Source organism: Grampus griseus (assembly GCF_964374135.1).
Source record: "Grampus griseus genome assembly, chromosome: 6".
Taxonomy (NCBI): domain Eukaryota; kingdom Metazoa; phylum Chordata; class Mammalia; order Artiodactyla; family Delphinidae; genus Grampus; species Grampus griseus.
The window spans coordinates 12,413,826-12,434,785 of NC_139000.1; the positions used below are offsets into that span (position 1 = coordinate 12,413,826).

The 20,960-nt window shown below is 51.5% G+C and overlaps 1 protein-coding gene across 1 annotated transcript in view; it reads right to left on the bottom strand.

Moving 5' to 3' along the window:
- Nucleotides 1-3,834: 3,834 nt before the first annotated feature.
- MORN5 (MORN repeat containing 5) overlaps nt 3,835-20,960 on the bottom strand; it is a gene marked incomplete at its 3' end in the record, with an annotated part of 33,308 nt that continues 16,182 nt past the window's right edge. The window contains exon 5 of the mRNA XM_082656127.1: nt 3,835-3,914. Coding sequence (XP_082512253.1) covers nt 3,835-3,914 — 80 coding nt within the window. The remainder of the gene's footprint in view (nt 3,915-20,960) is intronic.

Here is a 20,960-nt window from a genome sequence, read left to right on the forward strand (position 1 = left end):
GGGACCCTGCTTTCACCTAGTTATCCAGCATATGTGCAGGAGACATAGCAGAGGTGGTGTTTGATCTGTGTGATGACATTTCTGAACGCTTGGACAAGTTAGAGTTGGGGACCCTTGTTGGCTACTTGACTCCTGATGGGGGTGCTTGGGCCACGTCTTCTTTGGGGGGACCTCTCATGGGGGAGCTGGGGAACAGAGCCCAGGGAAAGGGCAGAGCTTTCATTCTAGACCCACCTCTGAGTAGAAAGAGGGTGCCTGCTGCCTAGGTGAGTGTACTTCTGGGGTGCTACCAGGCGGGGCAGGCCCTGGCTCAGCCCCTGGCTCAGTAGAGAGAGGGTGCCTGCTGCCTAGGTGGTAGCACCCCAGGATTCTAGCTAGCACTTCTGGGCTTCCCCACCAACCCTGCCCAGAGCCAGTCCCACTCACTCCTGAGAACGCAGGCCAGACACAGCTGTGCTCACATCCACCCTGTCCCGCTGCAGCTCTTCCACCCCAAACAAAGGGGCTTGGGCTACACAAGACCATGATTTATGTTTTCAGGGGACCCCGTTTGTCCCAGGCTAATCCTGTAATTTTAGAATGACTTGGGTGTCCTGATGCATTTCCCACTAGAGGCTGCTAGTAAGCATGTTTCAGCCCAAGTCCTCCTTCCTGCTTTGATTAACCTGATATGTTGCTTTCGGAAGGAGACTCTAGGACAGGGAAAGCAAGTTCATGGTACCTAGGTGTCTGCTGCCCCGGTTTCACCCATGGCAGACATCGCTAATCGATCGCAGCACTCTCTATCTCGCCGAGTCTGGATAAGGGTTCGGAATCCACATGCTTGAAGTTGGCACTTAACGTGAAAAACGATATGCTCTTCTTACTCTGGGACCTGGAGGAGGGCTGGGCCCGGGTGCAGCCCAAGAAGGGAACTTGCTTCTTTTCCCTTTCAAAGACAGTTCCAGCTGACTCAGGGCAAAGGAAAGACACCCCTCAGAATGTGATCAGTGCAGCTTGGTTCAGAACTCACCCGGTGAATAGAGTGTGCCTGGCCCTACCCTTGGAGCTGACGTTAACCGGAGCAGCTTGGGCCCAGTTCCTGGTGACTGGGGAGCTCTAATCTTTCCTTTGACGTGGTCAGTGGCCAGCCGAGCCATGCCCAGGGTCACCCAGTACCCACTCTGCCTTGAGCCTCCCCCCAGGGTCTGTTCCTTGCGTGGATCACACGGTCGTAGCATGCTGCGGTTCAGACACGTCTCCACTAGCCTGTTAGAACAGCCTGGGAACATACAGGCCATCAAGACTATTTATTTAAATACAAAACAAAAGGAGGAAAACACACACACACACGGAAAAAAATTGTAAGCACTTTTTTGTAAAACCAATGTCTGTTTTGTTACATACCTTTCATGTTGTGCTTTGTAAATGTCTTATTTGTGTAATAAATAAAGTTAATGCAAGTAGAAGTGCTGGCACTGACATCCGGAGCACGATGGAATTCCATTTCTTTCCTGCTCTCTGATTAAGGGCTCAGGCTCAGGCCTGGCCCCTAGAATATCTGGGCTGCTAGACAGTGAAACCCCTTCTAAGACTGGTTCTGTTTCCCAGCTAGGAAACGGAGCGTTGTAAAGGCATGGTGGTGGGTTTCTTCTCTAATCTGAGCTGTGTAGGAAATCAGGCTGGCTGCTGTCCTCCGTCCCACTCCTGACCGCGCTCTGCTGGGCCCCGTGCCAGCCCTGCAGCCTCAGAAGGGTCCAAGGGGGGCTCTCAGCCCAGCAAATGCTGGAGACAGACGGATCCCTCCGACGTGCTGTCGAGACGGAGGGGGGCGTTTGAGCTGTACCCTTAGATGAGAGGTTCACGGAAATAAGTTCAATGGAGGAGATGCTGGGGGACCAGGGAGGGAGGCACAGAGGAGCCTGAGTGGGAGATGGGGGAGAATCTGATACTGCGAAGTGAAAGGGAATATGCGATGGGAGACAGGGCCACAGGGCTCCAGCTTCCACACGAGTCTGGGTCTCATACTGGCCTCCTCGGGTTCCAGAGCCACCCTGTAATCTGGGGAGTGGGAGAGCGCATCCTTCTGCCGGCCACCAGATGTTCTTGTAGCAGCAGAACCTTTTGTGCAAACCAGAGCCCACCAGGAAGAGAGTGGAATGGCTCTGCCTGGCGCAGAGGCTTCCCCGGCGCCCCAGCCCCACCCCGTGGCCCCGCACAGAGTCACTCCGAAGCCTCAGCTCAGGGTGTACGTGGCCATCGCCCCTGCAGGGCCCCCCGGTTAGTTGTTGCATTCTCCATCCTTGACCCCATCCTTGTCCCTGCCCCTCCACTCTTCCCATCCATTTCTTATTTAGATATTTAGATATATGTGTATCTTTGAAAAGGAAGTTTGTGTGTGTGTGTTCCTTTACATGAATATACTTTATTTTCAAAACACAGTTTGGAAACCCCCAGTGGACATCAGTCCTGTCATTCTACTGAGGTGAGTGACTGTTGCCTTGGCGGGGAAAGGTGATCCCCCATCCCTCTGTGGCGCAGCTGAGCGGGCCCAGGTCTCCCTTGACTCCTGGCTCTGTCCCAGCAGGCCGCTCATGGGGCCCTAGATCAAAGGCTAGCTTCCTGCCCTTGCGACCTTGGCAAAGCCCTCCCAGGCCCCACTCCCTCTCCTGAGCAGCCCTTGGTGAGCCAGGGGACAAGGAGCGGGGGGCTGCAGGGTTCGCAGCCTCTAAGGAGGGAAAGCTACGCAAAGATCCAGGTGATCCAGGCTGCTTGTGGCCCAGGTACAGCCCTGGAACGTGGTACCACTTCCCCTGCTGGTTTTCAGCTGACACGTGAGATCCCTGGGGGTGATTCTGAGGAATAATTACTCTGTATGCACAGCTAACGGATTCGTTTTTAAAGCAAGCGGTATTGAATACCTGCTAAGAGCCAGCTCCTTTATTGTACTGTTTCATTCAATCCACATAGCTACCCTATGGGTTTAAGCATCATCATACATTTTACAAATGAGGAGACTGAAGCTCAGAGAAGTGAAGTGACTTGCCCAAGGTTGTGTGATACCCTGCGATGGAGCTGGGATTCACACCCAGGTGTGTATGACGCCGAAGCTGCGTTCTGTCTGTGGCACCCCACCGATTCCGTGCTTAGGGTAGGAGGCTCACATAGGGACGCTTCCGAGAGGAAGAGGCAGTCCTGGGTAATCATTCCTGGGCTTACAGGAAGATAGCAGCCGTGAGCCTGGGCACAGTCATCCTGTCCTACTGCCCTGTGAAATCAAGACTGGTAAGGCAGGCAGCTTGTAGTAAACAAACAAACAAAAAACAGCTGGGCTTTACCTTCAGGAAGACTCGGATTCAAATGCCGTGTGACCTAGGGCAGGTCACTTAGTTTCTCTGAACCTCAGATTTCCCATCTCTAAAAGGTAATGCTAAGCCCTTTCTTACAAGGCTGTTGTGTGGAGCTGAGATAACATAACCACACTGCCCGCACACATGAGTTGCTCATTCAATTACATTTGTCTGTCATTATAAGTTGATGGCTCTCAAACTTCCATATGCGTAAGAAATACCTGAGAATGCAAACTGCTAGACCCCAGTCTCAGCGATTCTGATTCGCAGGTACTAGGGTGGGGCCCAGGAAGAGCTAGTTCACAATTTTGCCCAGGTGATTGTGATGCAGGTGGAGTGAGGGTCCCGCTCCGAGAAATAGTCTAAGGAAAGTACACTTAGGGCCACTGATGGCAGAAAGCTTTTATTCCTGAGTCAAAAGCCAGGTTCTAAAACTACAGCCTGCTCCCCGGACCAGCCAATGCCGGGGCACAGAAGGAAGCTTGTGACCGAGGGGGCTTAGCGCTCACGGCTTGGGCTTAGGACCCATGGTCTCGTCCCAGCCCTTCCGACACGTCCGGATGATCCACTCGTGCTCGTCATCATCTGCAAGAGAGGAAGAGGGAGAGGCGGTCATGCCCTGCGCCGGGAGCCCCCAGGCGGGGTCTTGGGGCTGGGGTGGATGTTGGAGGTGGACCTTGCTGACGGAGCCAGGCACAACATGGATGGGCCGCTCTGAGCTGGGCCCGTGCCCAGTGTGACATCCACCAACGTCACCCCCGGGACAGCCGGTCGAGGCCTTCGTTTCTTTTCTGGGCTTTCCATTCTGGACGCTTCAGAGAACCTGTGGTTTCCCAGGGGGCTGACACCCTCCGTTTGCCCAGGTCCTTTCGGTGGGGAGAGGAGAGGAGGATCTGGGGGTCCTGTAGGCCCACATGCATTTATCTCCCTTAACTTAATCCTCATGACCACCCGATGGCGGCAAGCCCACCTTTCTGTGGACGGACTAACAGGCTCAGAGGATGAGTCGCTAGTCCACAGCCACAGTGTTGGTACGTGGGAGAGCCCAGAACTTGAGCCCCGGGGCTGTCTGAGTACAAGGCCTGTGCTGTTTTTAAACCTCAGAGAGAGAGAGTTGAGTGGGACACATCCCTTAGTCCACAGCACACTCTCTGTGCCAGGCCCCTCTGAGGGCTGACTCTATTTTCATTTTTCCCCTTTATCCTCCAAAGCCACACCCAGCCCCTCCCCCCACCACGACAGAGACCCATTCCAATGGCGGGATATATACCCCTAAAAATGCACGTAGCTCTGTAAAATGTGTACTGTTGTTTTGTGTGCGAATGTGGTTTCAATTTACATAGATGGCATTGTGCTGTGAATTTCATTGTGCCTCACTTTTTTCACTCAACACTACATTTTCAAGATCTATTCTTGTTGCGACGCGGACATCTAGTTCTTTGCTCCTGACTGCTGCCTAATATTCCATGGTGGGCTTCCGTCATGTTGTACTACCCATCCTCCCAGGGGTGGGCACGCAGGTTGCCTCCACCTCCGGTGACCGGGAATGACGCTGGGACAAATGTTCTTGGGTCCATCCCTTCGTGGATACGTGGGAGAATTTCTCTGGGATTATATTCCAGGAGGAGGGTTACGGAGCCGTGCACAGACTTCATTCCCCAAGACTCCCAGCGAAGCCCATGTTTTTTTCCCCAGCGCCGCAATGCCTGCCTGCGGTCCTTCCCTCGTTCCTGCCTTCCCTCTTCCTGGGGATAAAGAGCCCCGGCCCAAACCCTTGCCCTCGAGCAGCTGTCCTCAGGGCGCAGCACCAGAGTCTTTTGATTCCTACCCTCACCCCCTGCCTAGCTCAGTGTCTCCCTCCCGAGAGGTGGGAGTATGGAATTACTCATCCTCCTTGGGTGCCAAATGGCAGAAGCTAGACATAAAAGACACTCCTTGAGAGCTGAAACGCAGAGGGCCTGAGATATCCTACCCTCCGAACCAGAGGCGCCTGCCAGGAGCCCTTTCCTCTTCTGTGACAGCACCACTCCCCGGCCCAGGGAGACAAGGCTATTGTCAGCCTACTGTGTGCTCTGTAATTTACAAACGTCGATCTGAGTTTTTTGTGAGAGCCCAGTAGGGTACGAAAGATTACCTCCACTTTACAGAGGACGAGCCTTACCTCGTGTCCACGGCCAGCGGAATTTAAGCCAAGGCTCATCAGACCCCAAAGCCTGACTTTTCACCCCAGGGCAGGCCCGACGGTGCCAGAAGGCGAGGCTGCCCCACAGAGCCGGCCTCCTCCGTAACCGCCCCCATTAGTTCTTTGTCTGTGACCTCAGGAGAAAGGCTCTCTGCCTGCACGCTCTGGCCTTTGAGGACTGCCCTCAGCAGCCGGTGGGCCTCAGTTTCCCCGAGGAGGCTGCGGGGGAATCCGCACCTGGCTGTCAACCCCGGGGGGTGGGGGGGGATGGTGGGCGGGGAGAGCGGCGGCACACAAGGAGTTAAGTGCTGGTGAAGCCCACTTTTGCCACACCGAGAGCAGCCTGGTTGATAATTACAGTTCTGAAGTCTCCGGGCTATTCGAATCAGTGCAGCTGCAACCTCTTCAGTGGTAACCCTGAAACCAGACCAACTGGGTTTATTGTGCTGAACCAGTCCTCAGGCCCCTCCCTGATGGTTACAAATTGACAGCAATGGACTTAACAGCCCTCTTCACTACCCCTTTCACTCTCTACCTGGCCGCTCAGTCACCAATTTGAATGACAGATGCCTCCCCTCCAGCAGCTGCTCCCCAACCCTCCCCTCCACCTCCCCTGTGCCGCGAGGCGGCTCCCCTGTCCCTGCCACGCCAGGGTGAGGCTGCCCAAGCACATTTCATCAATATTTAAAATGGAATTAAACCTGCAGCTTTGATTAATGCCTCCCAGATCCCGGCAGTTGTGATTACTATTTTGCAAATTGCGATTGTTGGAATATGTTAATATGATTGTCTGAGAACATCTTCACCTTCTAGGATAATTTTCCCCCTTTTTCGGCAGGACGAGACGGGGAGAGGAGGGGAAAAAAAGATGGGGAAAAAAACACCCCGCAAACTCTTTAATCAATTGTAAATTATTACCCTCGGCACAATTGCCGGTGGTTCAGAGGAAGGGGAGGGAGATTTCTGGTTTGGTGCATTTATCTTGAAAACTTTTGGCCCCCACTGGCCCAGTAATTCCACCCTGGGATGTTATGGGAATAATCTGTTTGTCTCGGTACTATTTAGAATCAAGAAAACTGAAATAACCTATGCTTCTAAAAACAAGAGGATGATTACTTTGTTGTATATTCATTCATTTAACAAATAATTTCTAAACACTGACTATGTGCCAGGCATACTGCTAAGTTTGGGGGGCGGGTGGGAGACACCATGTGCCACATGAGAATTTAGCAGCCACTGAAAAAATATGGTTAGGAAGTCTGTATAGCAACATAGGAGGAATGTTTCTGATATTATAATAAGCAAAAAAAAAAGATGGAAGGAGGTAAGAAACAAAATTACATAGACAGTATAATCTGTGTAAAAATTGTGCACAGAAGAAAAATTAAAAATAATAAATTGAACGTGAATCATGGTCAGCTCTGAGCAGTGGGGCTAGAGAGGTTCTTCTGTTTTTGGTATTTCCCAAATCTTTCATTAATGTGTATCCGCAATAGAAAATAAAAATAATCATTGGCTTTTTTCCTACCCTCTAATTTATTGCCTTGGTAATTTCATGCATTTTAGTAAATGATGCAAAATGTTTCTAGGTTCCTAGAAACACCAATAGGTTCTTGAATTTCTAAAAAGTAAAAAAATATTGGTAAAAATGCATAAAAGTTGGAGAATAGACAGATCTCCTGTGCAGAAGAATTCCAAACAATTTATGTGGGTAGTCTGCCGTCAAGGAGATGGGGCATAACTCCCTATTCCTTAGATGTGGGCTGCATAGTGATTTCCTCGTAAAAAAGACGGTATAGGAAGGGGGTAAAGAACCAAAAAAAAGAGTAACTTTTCAATGAAGAAACCTGACAAACACACCTCATCCAAGTGATCAAGGTCAACACCAGCAGTGATAAGCCATGTGGATAGTGTATAGCCTTGATATGATGAAAATGGCCCTCACCTCTGTGGTCTTCCTCCCCCAAACCCACAACCCCAGTCGAATCATGTGAAAACCATCAGACAAATTCCAATCAAAGGACATTTTACAAAACACTTGACCAGTACTCCTCAAAAGTGTCATCGAAAACAAGGAAAGTCTGAGAAACTCTCACAGCCAAGAGGATCCTAAGGTGAAGTGACAACTAAATGTAATGTGGTGTCATGGGTGGGATCCTGGAACAGAAAAGAGACATTAAGGAAAGATGGAGGAAATCTGAATGAAGTATGGGCTTTAGTTATTTTTATTTAGTTAATAAAAATGTATCGATATTCGTTCATTAATTGCGACAGATGCATGGTACAATATAAGATGTTAATAATAGGGACACTGGATGTGGGGTATAGTGGGAACTCTCTGTACTATCTTTTCAATAATTCTGTATATCTGAAATTGTACTAAAATAAAATGTTTATTTTTAAAAATGCCTGAAAATCCAGTGTGCTCTGTAAAAGGTGAGATGATCATGTTCTCCAAGAGGAGTGGAAACCTTTTCACATACCCAACCATCCCAAATAAAGTCCTTCACGCCCTTTCCTCTGTCCTGGGCCCTGCACTTCACAATTTATGATTCTACACAGATATGGAGAACAAACTAGTGGTTACCTGTGGGGAGAGGGAAGGGAGGAGGGGGCCATACAGGGGTGTGGGGGGGAAAGGGGTTATTATGGGATTATATGAAATCATATGTATGAAACTTGAAAATTGTAAAGCACTATAGAACTTAAAGAATCTTTCATTCAATAAAAAAATTTATGAGCCTACACTTACTTGCAGATTTCCTTACATAGTTTTCTCTCCCACTGGGCTGTAAACTTAATGCAGAGACTATGTCTGCCTGTTGACCACTGGACCCAGCGTGCCGTGGGCAACCAACAACTGCTTTGCCAGTTGAAGTCTGGAATAAGTCTGTTGCCTTCTGATTTGTCTTTGATTGCTATCAACAAACATTCCTGACACCTATTTCTTGGCATTCATGTCTCATCTCAAATGTCACTTCGCAGTGATCCCTGATATCCGGTGTTCATTTTATCTCCTTCAGGGCGTATGCCTCTTGCTGCAATTTTCTTGTTTATTTACATGTTGTCTGTCTCCCCATCCACACTACAAGCTCCAATGAAACCAGGGCCTTGTCTGCTTCTTCACTGTGGCATCATCAGACCAGTGTCTGGCACACAGGAGTGCTTAGCCCACATCTGTTGAATGAATGAATGAACGATTAAGTCAACAAGCTCAATCCTGTGGCCAGCCCTGTGCCTGGTCCTGGGGGACAGAGGGGACTGAGACCCAGAGGGGTGACCCAGGCACTCTGTGGCTTAATCTATCTGCTCTTGGGGCACAGAGATTTCTTTATTCTGGTTCTCAAGCTTTGGAAGTGACCTCGCTGCTCCCTGCATCCCCTCCCCTGCTGCCCCCAATGAATCTCACCAGTCACTAGGAGAGCTGGGCTTCTTACAGAGAAGAAAAGGAACTTGCAGCAAGAGAGACCCCGAGTCTGACCACAGGCCACCCGACTGAGAAGCTTTCCCTGTGAAGGCTCCCCACTCCTTCGCCTGGACCTTAAGAACTTTCCAGCCTGCCTCCCTCCCCCGCTGTGAAATGCAGCTACCCTGACGTAACACAGTCGCCCACAGGCATGTGTTCAGTGTCCCTGTGCCTTTGTACAAGCTGCTCCAGGGAGCGGGGGACACCCTTCCTTTCAGGACCTGGTTCAGGTGCAGGGCCTCTCAGAGCTCAAGGGAGGCCCAGGGCACTTCCCATTTCTGGACCTTAGTGAATATAAAAGTGAAGAAAGACCTGAACATGCGCATAACAACTGCAACATATTTTAAACATGTACGTTTGACACATTAATTCTTTCAACACAAACAACCCAATGTAACATGGATGAGTTTTTCTAGGATTTCTGTCAAAGAAGTAGAAATACACAGCGCATTAAAGATGGTGTGGTCAGGAAGCAGGGCTGCCTGCATGATCATGGTTTCCTTTCAGGCCTATCACAGCCCAGCTTCAGGCACCTGATGAATGTGTGTCCCCCTGGCCGTCCTCTGCCACCATGGGCCCTGCCTGGATGTCACCTTCCCTGACCCAGGCTGCGGTCATGGTCATGGTCACCATGATCAATTCACTCTTCAGAGCCCGGCGCAGATCCAGCACTTGAAAAGTATTTAATAAGTATATTAAATATACTTATTTAATATGGATGAATGAATAAAGAAATGTAACTTTGGGGACATAAAAGTAATAAGTTTGCTCTGTGGGATTTAGAAAAAGGGGGAAGAATTTCTTCCCCACCCTCAGCCAACGGAGCTGAGAGGGCAAAGCAGACATGCCAAGGGCGGGGCCAAGGCCAAGGGCGGCGCCAAGGCCACCGGCCGCTGTTTCCTTTCCTGTCTCGAGGCCAAGGACCGAGCAGCCCCACCACATGGGGAGGATGGGTTGTCTGGGCTCACACCTGGGCGCGAGCCACGCTCCGGAAGCTCAAAGCCCTGGCTGGCCTGGGGCCCCACGGTGAGGGTGGGAGGGGCAGGCCCGCACAGGCCACCAAGCAGGGCCCAGGTCACGGAGAGTGTCATTCGTGCAGCCTGCAGGTCGGTGCAGTGCTGGCGGAAGAAGAGTCCTGAAAGTCGGACGGCACATGCAACACAATGTTGGCTCCCCTGATGGCTGGCAGGGAGGCGGTGTGGCGCAGTTGTTAAGGGCGCGAGCTTTGGAGCTCGGCCGCCACTAGCTCAGAGACCTTGGGCAGATGGCCTCGCACCTCTCTGGGTGTCATTTCCTCATCTGCGGAGGTGCCTGCCTGGAAGGTTTCCTGGGAGGATCAACTGAGGTCATTCCCGAAAAGTGCTTAGCACAGTGCCTGGGGCGCAGGAAATGCCCAAAACCAAAGAAAGCCAGAAGCTGTCTTTGCAAGATGGGACTTAAGGGCCCCTGCGACTGCACAGCATAGGCTGGAGGGAGTTCAGGGTCCTTTGTGAGCCCTGCCGCCATCTTGCTGGGTGATCTTGGACAAGTCACTGCCCCTCTCTGAGCCGGCTCCTTGTCTGTCTAGTGGGTTTAACCAGACCTCCGGCAGAGGGCAGACTGGGGACTGGCGGGGCTGAACGGCCCTAGGTGGGTACCCAGGAAGTGTGAGCTCGGATCATCATTTCGATGGGCCTTTAATTCCCAAACTGGGTACCTTCAAGGGGGTGTTCTTAAGGAACTCAGCAGCCCTGGAACTTCTGGTTCCCTGTGGGGGCGGAGGGAGGCGCTGGGGAGGCGGAGGTCTTTACACAAGGATCAAGAGCCGCAGCTCAACCAGTGCTTTTGTTCAGAGCGAGGGGCAGCTTGGGGCAGGCGAGCACAGAGAGGGCAAACGGGCTGATTCAGGTCATCAGGCACCCGCAGGCCAGATGTCGCTAGCTCATGGCACGCCTTTGGGCCAAGCACACCTGCAGCGCCCACCTGGTGTGCGGGAGCCTCGGGTGGGGACAGGGAAAGGGAGGAGACCAGGTGAGTCAAGGTGTCCAGCCTCGGGAGAGGGGATGAGGGTCACACTGGCCGAGCACCCGGGAAGCACAGGGCTCTGTGGAAAGGGGGCACGTCCGTCCTCTTCTCAGTGAGTAAAAGGCATTGGCCCCAGTCAGGACGGGGAAACCAAGGCTTGGGGTGCGAACCGTCTCCCCACCTCATTCCACCAGCGGGGAGGGGAGGGGCACAGAGTGCTGGTGTGAAGGTCACACTTGGTGAGGCTGTGTGTGCATGGGCACAAGTGGGCGTGTTTCCGTCAAAGTGTGGGAATCTACCCAAGTGTGAGCATGTGCAAGCGTGCATCGGTGTGCCGTGAGTGTGTAAGTGGCTCTGTCTGAGGCGCAGGGTGAAGAGAGAGTGCGCCCGTATGGGGACCCTCAGCCTGCGTGTGACACGCGGTGTGTGGCTGGGTGAGTGGCAGGCGGTGTGTGAACGTCTGAGTCTGTGCGTGTGTGATCAGATGTCAAGGGAGGAGGCGTGCAGCTTGCAGTGACAGCCCGGCGCGCACCCAGAACGCCAGGCCACGCCAGGCTCCAGGGCAGGAGCTCTGCCGTGAGGGCTGCCCTCTCTTCCTGGGGTCAAGGCCAGCACGCTCTCAGACGGTTCCTGTGTGAACTGTGGCTGGGGCGAGAGGTGCATGGCAAACCTGGCACCCCAGGCTGTGGGCAGGTGCAGTCCCCAAAGCCCGGCCACACCCTCTGTGCAAATGCAGGGGTGAGAGCGGCACCCAATGCCGGGCCATCCCTGTCCCAACTCCTGCAAAGAGGCTTTGAACTTTGCTGGCAGAGGTGTGGCCAGAGGCCAAGGCCACAGCGTCGCCAATATTGACTGACGGGTGGCTGCCCAGGTAGAGCCCACCATCGGGCAGGAAGGGAGGCCCGGGGCTGCTCTTGCTTTCCCTGTAAAGGAGCATCTTCTGGGCTGGGTGGGTGGAGGTCTCCAGGGGGTAGGGGTGGGTGTGGTGAGGCCAGGCTGCTTCACCCACGGGGAACTAGAGGGGCAGGGCCCAGCACCCACAAGCTCGTCAAGGCCTATTCCACTGTAAGAGACATGGGAAAAAATGACTGACTCTGAAACACAGAAAGAGAAACTGCAACACTGAAATTAATAAATGTTATAATTAATGCATAAAGCCTGAATTAATTATTAAATTTAGAAACCAAAACAATGTTATTACACTTGAAATCAATTCGTAGGCTTGGTTTCCTCATTTGTCAAGAATTCTCCAGTGTGTACATGGCTCTCAAGAAATCACAGCCAATTGTTAAAGTCTTGCAGTCACACCATCTACCAAGCAAAGTCTGAAAAATCCTTTCGAAGTTTTAACAGCAAAAAATTACATTTAATATGGGAGCGTGGCTACATTCTGTTTTAATATGTTGAAACCATTGGGTTGAGACCTTCGAGGTCAGACCTAGGGCTGGATCGGGCTGTGACCGGGGGAGGGTGAGTCTGGGCAACGAACATGGTGAGCTGGGATCAGGTCCATGTGCCGGGCACATGCATGTACTTTCCATGCCTGATCTCATGCAATTCTCATACCACCTTTGTTACGTGCACAGTTGGTGTCTCAGGTGGCATTGCAGATGCTCCAGTTGGTGGGTAAAGGGAAAAGTGCCCACGGTCATAATGACCTTTGGGAATCTCTTAGGAAAGCCCCAGACTGGAGAAGGACGTCTCACTAAGTGTCGTACTATTGGGATTCTGACACTATTGGGACAGAGAGTTATTCCTGCTGTTGAGGTCCAGATGCATAGCTGGCCTGTGTTTATGGGCCCTACTGGTAAAAAAAAAAAAATACACATCCTTAAATACTAGCATCAGCCTGTGTGTGGCAAGGTGCTCACACAACAGGAGGTGCACAGGGACGCAGACCAACTGATTCACATCTCCCACACTCACTCCAGAGCAGGTGTGTGCTAAGTAGGGGAGGGTGCAAAGTCACCAACACCATCTATATTGCTATTCTTCTTGTTTCCCTGATTCCCACTTTTATTTTTCAAGCAGTCATAATTGCATTTGTGTTCACTAAAGATGTCTGTGATGCCTGGCCGCTGTACACAGGCAGCGCTGGGAAGCCAAGTGCTGAGGTCAAGGTCACTCGGTCGGCCCTTGCTCTGACCCTCTGCTGCCTTCTGCCCCTGCTCTCCAGCTGCGTGTGGACAATGGACTGACAGGGACGGGCCTGGCACTTGGGCCTGTCCTCCAGGTGGCAGATGCTGGGGGCAGAATTAAGGCTGGGACAGTGGGGATGGCCAGGAGGGATGTTAGGATGTTAAGGACCTACGGAACTCAGACTAGAACTCACTTAATCCTCACAGCAATCTTGCAAAGTCAGTGTTATTATTTTTTAAAGATTTTTTTAAAAAATTAATTAATTAATTAATTTTTGGCTGGGTTCTCCGCTGCTACACGTGGGCCTTCCTTAGTTGTGTCGAGTGGGGGCCTCCTGTTGCAGTGGCCTCTCTTGTTGAGGAGCATGGGCTCTAGGCGCGCGGGCTTCAGCAGTCATGGCACACGGACTCTATCTAGAGCGCAGGCTCAGCAGTTGTGGCGCTTGGGCTCAGTTGCTCCGCGGCACGTGGGGTCCTCCCGGACCAGGGCTCAGACCCGTGTCCCCTGCACTGGCAGACGGACTCCCAACCACTGCACCACCAGGGAAGCCCCAAAGCCAGTGTTATTATCCCGTTTCACAGGGGAGGGCTCTGAGGCTCAGAGAGATGGAGCTATATGTCCCAGCTCACTCAGCTAATAAGGGGGTACAGGTTCATAGCCAAGTCTATCTCCAGAGCTGCAGCCCTCAGCCACTACAGACTTCCCTGAAAAATCTTTCTGCAACTACTACGTCTTTACTGTCTGAAGGATTGAAGCTAAGCTCCCTAACCTGACATTCAAGCCTCTCTCCAGCCCACACTGTGTCCCTCTGCTTTGAATGCCCAGCTCAGACACACTCCTACACACCCATCAAAGCCTACTCTGTCCATCACTGCCTAAGGGAGGCCTTCCTTGACTACTCCTCTGTCTCCCAACACAGTAGTGGGTCTCAGGTGCTCCATCTTGAGTACCCAGGCCCCTGCATCTCTGTGCCTCTGCTCATGTTTTCCCTTCCTTTCCAGGCAGCAAAATCCACCTCTCAAACTTTAAAGCCTAGCCAAACACCACCTTTTCCAGAACATCAACTTGACTTGGGACACACCGTTTTCTCTGTGCTCCCCCAGCACACTGTGCTTCTGACTCCTGGCACCAGCAAAGCAGGGCACTCCCGGTTTTTTGGAGAAAGAATCTCATATCTGGGACTTCCCTGGTGGAGCAGTGGTTAAGAATCCGCCTGCCAATGCAGGGGACATGGGTTCGATCCCTGGTCCAGGAAGATCCCACGTGCCGCAGAGCAACTAAGCCTATGCGCCACAACTACTGAGCCTGTACTCTGGAGCTCGTCACCCACGACTACTGAACCCATGTGCCCAGAGCCCATGCTCCGTAACAAGAGAAGCCATCGCAATGAGAAGCCCGCGCACTGCAATGAAGAGTAGCCCCTGCTCACTGGAACTAGAGAAAGCCCGTGCGCAGCAACGAAGATCCAACCCAGTCACAAATAAATAAATTAAATAAATTTATTTTTAAAAAAAGAATCTCAAATCTGATATTCCACATTAAACATTAATATAAACATCATGGAGAATATAAACTTATTTTGGACTTCCTTCCATGTACTTTTTTAATGGTTTCTGTTATGTTACTTTCTGACCTATATTTTGAGGGGCAGGTTCTCTGCAGGTTCTCTGCAGCCTTTTGAACACTTAGGCTCTAGGCTTCCATCCAGAGAGTGCCCATCCCGGGTCCTGTGACTGTTTATGCATCTCTCCCCACCCCCGACCCTGCACTGGTTTGGGGAGGTGGCAGGCACTGAGGTGGCCCCAGGTGAGACCCTGGTATCCACAGGGGATCAGTGAGGGCCCGCGTCTGGAGGGATCCTAGAGGGTCTGAGGCTCCAGATGAATAAGAAATGCTGAGTATGATGGGAACACATCCAGAACAGTGCCAAAGGCGGGCTAGAGAGATCAGGGGACTGCCCGCCTCCAGCCCAGTTTTGAAATTGGCATTAAAAGCAGGTGGGAGGAGGCCAGAGGGCAGCTTGCCAAGGTCACCCTGGCTCCTCCCTTTGGGGCATGGAGTTAAAGAGGCCCCTGCATCTCAACCAGCACTAGTCCCTGGGATATAAAATAATCCCAACTGTTATCTGTGACAGGCCTTAAGCTCCTCATGGGCTGGGCACTGCTCTCACTGCATCCCCTGCATCATCTCAATAACACTCACCACAATCCTGGAAGGAAGGTCATAGTTCCACCCCCACTTGTCAGATGAGGAAACCGAAGCTCAGAGAAGTTAAGAGACTAGCTTGAGATCACACAGCCGGCCAATGGCAGAGCCAGGGTCTGAGGGCAGATCTGGCAGAGTCCCTGGGGCCGGCCTGTAACCCTGCCTGCCTCTCCTGGACCTGAGGTTGAGCAGGGCTCTCAGCCAGCTGCCCTGGGTTCCAGCGTGTGGGCTGAGGAAGCGAGATGAGGCTCCTGCCCCCTGGGCTCTGGCCTCGCATCCACTTCTATTAAAGGAGACGAAACAAACCACGGGGTGCTGGCTCGGGTAGACTCCAGCCACGGAAGGGGAAGCTGTATCCTTTGGATGCTTCCAGGAGGCTGCTGTGGGGGGTGGGGGATGTATTGCTGTCAGAGTCCTGTGGGCACAATGGCTGGAAAGGGAATTTCCAGGGCCTTTGGAATTGGAACTGGGAAAAGAGTCAGGCAGGGGGCGGTTCCCGCAGGTCAGGGAGGGGCGCAAGGCAGGGCAGGCTGTCATTCCTAGAGCAAAAGGGCCTTGACGGGCCGATCCCACCCTCTGTAGGGGAGGGGGGTGGCTTCTGGTGTATGTCTCTGGGGAGAAGAAGGTCCACAGCTTTGCCAGACCCTCAGAGAAGTTCCTATCAGTTCACAGTGTGGCCTCTGGTGTCAGAGACGCCTGGGTTCAAGTCCCGATTCCTCCCTTTAGTAACTGCTCCTGTCAGTAAGTTCTCTGAGGCTCAGTTTCCCCATCTGCCAAATAGGGATAATGATGCATTCCTCAGGGGGCTGGGATGTGGCGAGTCCCTGGCACAGTAAAGGCATTTGATACTATAATTCCCTTCATACCCCTTTTGCTTAAAGCAGATGCCGGGATCTGTGGTCCGTGTGGGCATTTTCTTTGGCAGTTACAAGTGTGATATTATCCCTCCACAAAGCCTTCATTATGGTGCTGCTAACAGTACCGCAGATATGGCAGGCATGGCCCTGCGTGCCAGCCTCCAGGTGATTATAACATTTGGGTAAATTGCCTTTTGTCTTGAGGAGAGACGACAGCGGGAGGGGGCGGGGCAGGAGACTTGCTCGGCCATTTTGCAGAAACCACGGGGGAAGCAGGGTGGGGGGCAGCCTGGGTTTGCCGAAGGAGCCCTGGCTGGCGGTGGGAAGGTGGGTCCTGCCCCGGCCCTAACACAGACAGGCTGTGTGGGGTCCGGCACGTCATCCTCCCTCTCTGGGTCTCAGCTTTCTCACCTGTCAGGTGGAGGCAGAGGCTTCAAGATGAGAAGAGTCTTGGTTTGTTGGTGGCATTGAAAGACTCGTGTTCCTTGGCCAGTTTTTGAGCAATAAAGTGGGCAGAGAACTATCTAGGGAAAAAGAACCACTACTGCCATCTTACACTCCTTGGATATTTTTATGTCTCTGGGCCACAAGGAAGGCCCTTGGTTCTTTCTTTCTTTCACTAATAAACTCCAGCTTCTCATTCAGAACCAGCTCAAATGTCATCTTTACCTCTGAGTCAGCTAGACCTGGATTCAAATTCCAGCCCTGCCACCTATTACCCGGGTAACTTTGGGCAAAGCATTGCACCTCACCTCAGTTTCATCATCTATAAAATGGAAATAATAAAGACAACTATTTCCTAGATAAAAGAAAATAAATTATGTAAAGTGCTCAAACCAGCGCCTGGAACATAGAAAGCACTCAGTAAATGGTGGTTATCATTATTACCCTGCTTTTTCACCTGAAATAAACTATGGCTACCTTTGTATATCAATAGGTCCATTCCTTCACTGCCATTTTAATGGCTGCATTGTATTTTATTGTAAGCCTATATCATATATTATCTTTTACTTGGCCGCACCACGCAGCTCGCAGGACCTTAGTTCCCCGACCAGGGATCGAACCCGGGCCCACGGCAGTGAAAGCACTGAGTCCTAACCACTGGACCGCCAGGGAATTCCCGAGGCTATATCATATATTATTTAATGAGTTCCCTCCTGCTGGACATTTGGGATGTTTTTAGTTTTCAACTGTTTAAATAATACCAGAAAAACTTTAGAAGGCCAAGTGGTCTTTCACTTCTAGCTGCTCACCATGCAGCTTTGTAAAGTTGGGTGGGGAGCAGATAAACACCAACGTCTGGGAGCTCCATGCCCAGGCCTCTGTGACTCCAGACAGTCTTGGAGTTGGCTGGGCAAAGTGGAAAGAGGCAAATCTCTGGAGGCAGATGAGCCCAAGTGTGAATCCCAGTTCCTGCCAAATTTTCTGGGGAAATTCTTTAACTTCACCGAGCCTCAGTTTCCTCATTTGTCAAACAGGGATCATGCGAATACACCCCTCCCCTGTAGTTGAGTGCCCGGTGCAGGGTCAAGGCTCAGTCAGTGCCACCTGTCACCCCACCCCCCTATCATCTTCATCCTCTCCTGGTGGAGCCAGCTGTCACCTCCAAAAGACTCCGAATCACCCAGGCCAGGTCACTCTTTGGACCCCGATTCACACCCCTGCTTCTTCCCATCGTCCATTTACCCGAGCATACATTCAAACAAGGCTCGTGATCTTGATTTTAAATTCTGTCTGAAACCTACAGGTTCAAACGCAAAGGGGCCCTCTCTGCAAATAATCACTGGTATGCGATATTTTTAAGAAGCCCAAGCCATTGTTTCTGATTGAAGGAAAGTTGGTGCTATTTTGAAGAGGAGCACGATTAAGCGGTGGCGTTCTCTCTAACCGTTGGGAATTATACGCTGTTTGAAAGATTTGTGAGCTCTAGGACATTTGCCAGATGTGCTTGATTCGACATTTCAGACAACAAAGGGGATAATGTTGGCGGGAATCTTGACAGCATTTCTGATGATCAGGATATTCTTTGAGGATGGTACTGAGACCTTTCGGGGAGGAATTTCAGCTTTTACATAAACTAATTTGGGATGCTCACTCTCTGTCTTCCACAAAGCAAATTTAGTTCATTGTTAGTTGTATATGTTAAAATGGTTACGAGCGTTTTTTCCTTTGAATATTAATAATGTGCCTTTCATCTGAGACACACGCATGGGGTGTCATTAATTGCGGGGAGGGAGGAAGGCTTAGTGGTGCAGTTATTTTGCAAATGATTCCTGATAGTAACGTTGAGGCAAGCAACAGCTACTCCAAGAGATGTACACACTGCCAGCACGGCTCAGGCGCATCCCTCCTGAGAGGAACGAAAGGGGAGAGTAGGAGGGCTAAGGGTTAGAGTTAATCTCCCAATTTCCCACTATGTTAAAGGTAACTATCCCAAATGTCTTCCAATGCTTCCCTACTGGCCCACAGTCTGTAAAGGACCCTTTAATAAAAAGGTAGCATCTCATTTGGGGGCTGTGGTGTTCCTGTCTCAAGACTCTCAAATGGACATTTTCATTCATTTAGAGCATCACTGAGCTCCCCCGCTGGTACCAGGAACTGCGCTTGGTGCAGGAGCACCTCTGAATGAGACACAGCCCTGTCTGGGAGCGGAGATGCCGAGTAAAGAATAAGCTAGGACAGGGACTTCCCTGGTGGTGCAGTGGTTAAGAATCCGCCTGCTGATGCAGGGGACACGGGTTCGAGCCCTGGTCCGGGAAGATCCCACATGCCGCGGAGCAACTAAGCCCGTGCGCCACAGCTACTGAGCCTGTGCTCTAGAGCCCGCGAGCCACAAGTACTGAGTCCGTGTGCCGCAACTACTGAGACTGCACTCTAGAGCCCACGAGCCATGACTACTGAGCCCATGTGCCACAGCTACTGAAGCCCGCGCGCCTAGAGCCCGTGCTCTGCAACAACAGGAGCCACTGCGATGAGAAGCCCGTGCACCGCGACGCAGAGTCGTAGCCAAAAATAAATAAATGAATTAAAAAATATATACAAAAAGAAAGAATAAGCTAGGACACAAAGTTGGCAAGAAGAAGGAAAAGAAGAGGGTTTGGGCAGAGTTGGGTTCCACTTGACTCTGTTGCCATCTGTGTGACTGGGAGCAAGTTATTAACCTATTTGAGTCCAGATCTTCTCATTGCAAACTCTGGCTCCTGAAAATTCCCCACTTGGGATGCTGGGAAGAGCAGAGATCAGCAGGTAAGGCACTTAGCGAGGGTCTGGTAAGGAGCCTCCCCAGCTTCGTGACCCTGAGCTGTGGATGGGCAGGTGAAGCTGCATACCATTCTTCCGGGCTTGCAGGTGAACCATGGCCTTCTGTTGTGTGCTGAGCATGGAGAGATGAGGACTGTGATAGGGGGAGGAGAGTGGGAAGGGCATTCTCAGCAGCGGGGGAACATACGATGTGAGGATAGAGCCATGTTGATCGATGGAGGGCCGCTAGTCTGCTTGGGCTGGACCATGGGGTGGGAAGAGACAGGGGGGTGAAAGGTAGACTGGCACTCTGAACCCCGTAATCAAGTCTCCAGACCCCGGAGTTTCAGCAGGATTTCATTTCCCCAGCAAAACCCTGAGGAGGCAGAGAGACCTAGCACGTCCAATCACATGTCCCCTCAGAGCCTTCCCCTCTCTCAAACACCTAGAGAAATCTTAACAAACCCCAGGGCTTACTCTCCTCTCTCTCCCCCAGCCTGAGTCAGTAATCAGTACAGTGATAACAGCCTCAACTACCGATCACCGGACACGTGCCTTGAGCTGGGTGCTGTGCTATGTACTTTGCTTACTTAACTCCATCTTTTCTAACCACAATTCCTCCAGATTAAGTACTACTATAACGCTCATTCTACAGATGAGGAAACAGCTCCAAGAGGAGACAAGAAGTAAGCTACCCATGGCCACCTAGCTGGCCAGTGGTGGATCCGGGACCAGAGGACAGCCGGATGTGTGTATTCTAGGTCCTGGGCATTTCTCCGCCACACCACGCTGTCTCTCTGACCTCTTCCCGCTCTCAAGCCTCCTGCGGGAGGGAGCTCCTAACTCAGTCTCTGTTTTGTTTTGTGTCTGCTGTCTTAATTGCAATATTGCCTACACTGAGTTGCTGTCTTTTATGGTTTTATGGTCCCAACAGAGGCAGCATCAGAGTGGAGTGGAAAGACCACAGGACTTGTAGGAAGATGGGAGTGGGTTAGAATTCCAGCTTCACCATCACCAGTCTGTCATTCATCACTCCCTGACCTGGATTCCTCATCTCAGGACACACCCATTCCCAGCTCACAGGATGCATGTAGAGTCCCAGGAGATGCAGGGGTCATAAGCTCAAAGGCTTTAAGGGGGGTACCTTAAAGAAATGACAGATGCTGGGAATTCCCTGGTGGTCCAGTGGTTAGGACTCGGTGCTTTCACTGCGTGGGCCGGGGTTCAGTCTCTGGTTGGGGAACTAAGATCCTGCAAGGTGCGGCATGGCGTGATCCCCCCCCCCCGACCGGGACAAACAATGACAGGTGCTAATGGGGGTCAGACAGCAGGGAGTGGTGGAAACCTGGGCAGTGCTTGCCCCCTGTTGGTGCCCAAACCCATGCCGTTTCAAACAAGGGGCCAGCCAAACAAAAATTCTGGCTCGAGAGCCACTGGTTTGAGATCTCTAATGCTTAAGCTTTACAAACTTGGAGGTGCAGAGAAATACAATGGCTTATATTTATTATTGAAAATAAGTTGTCTATTATGTGCCGGGG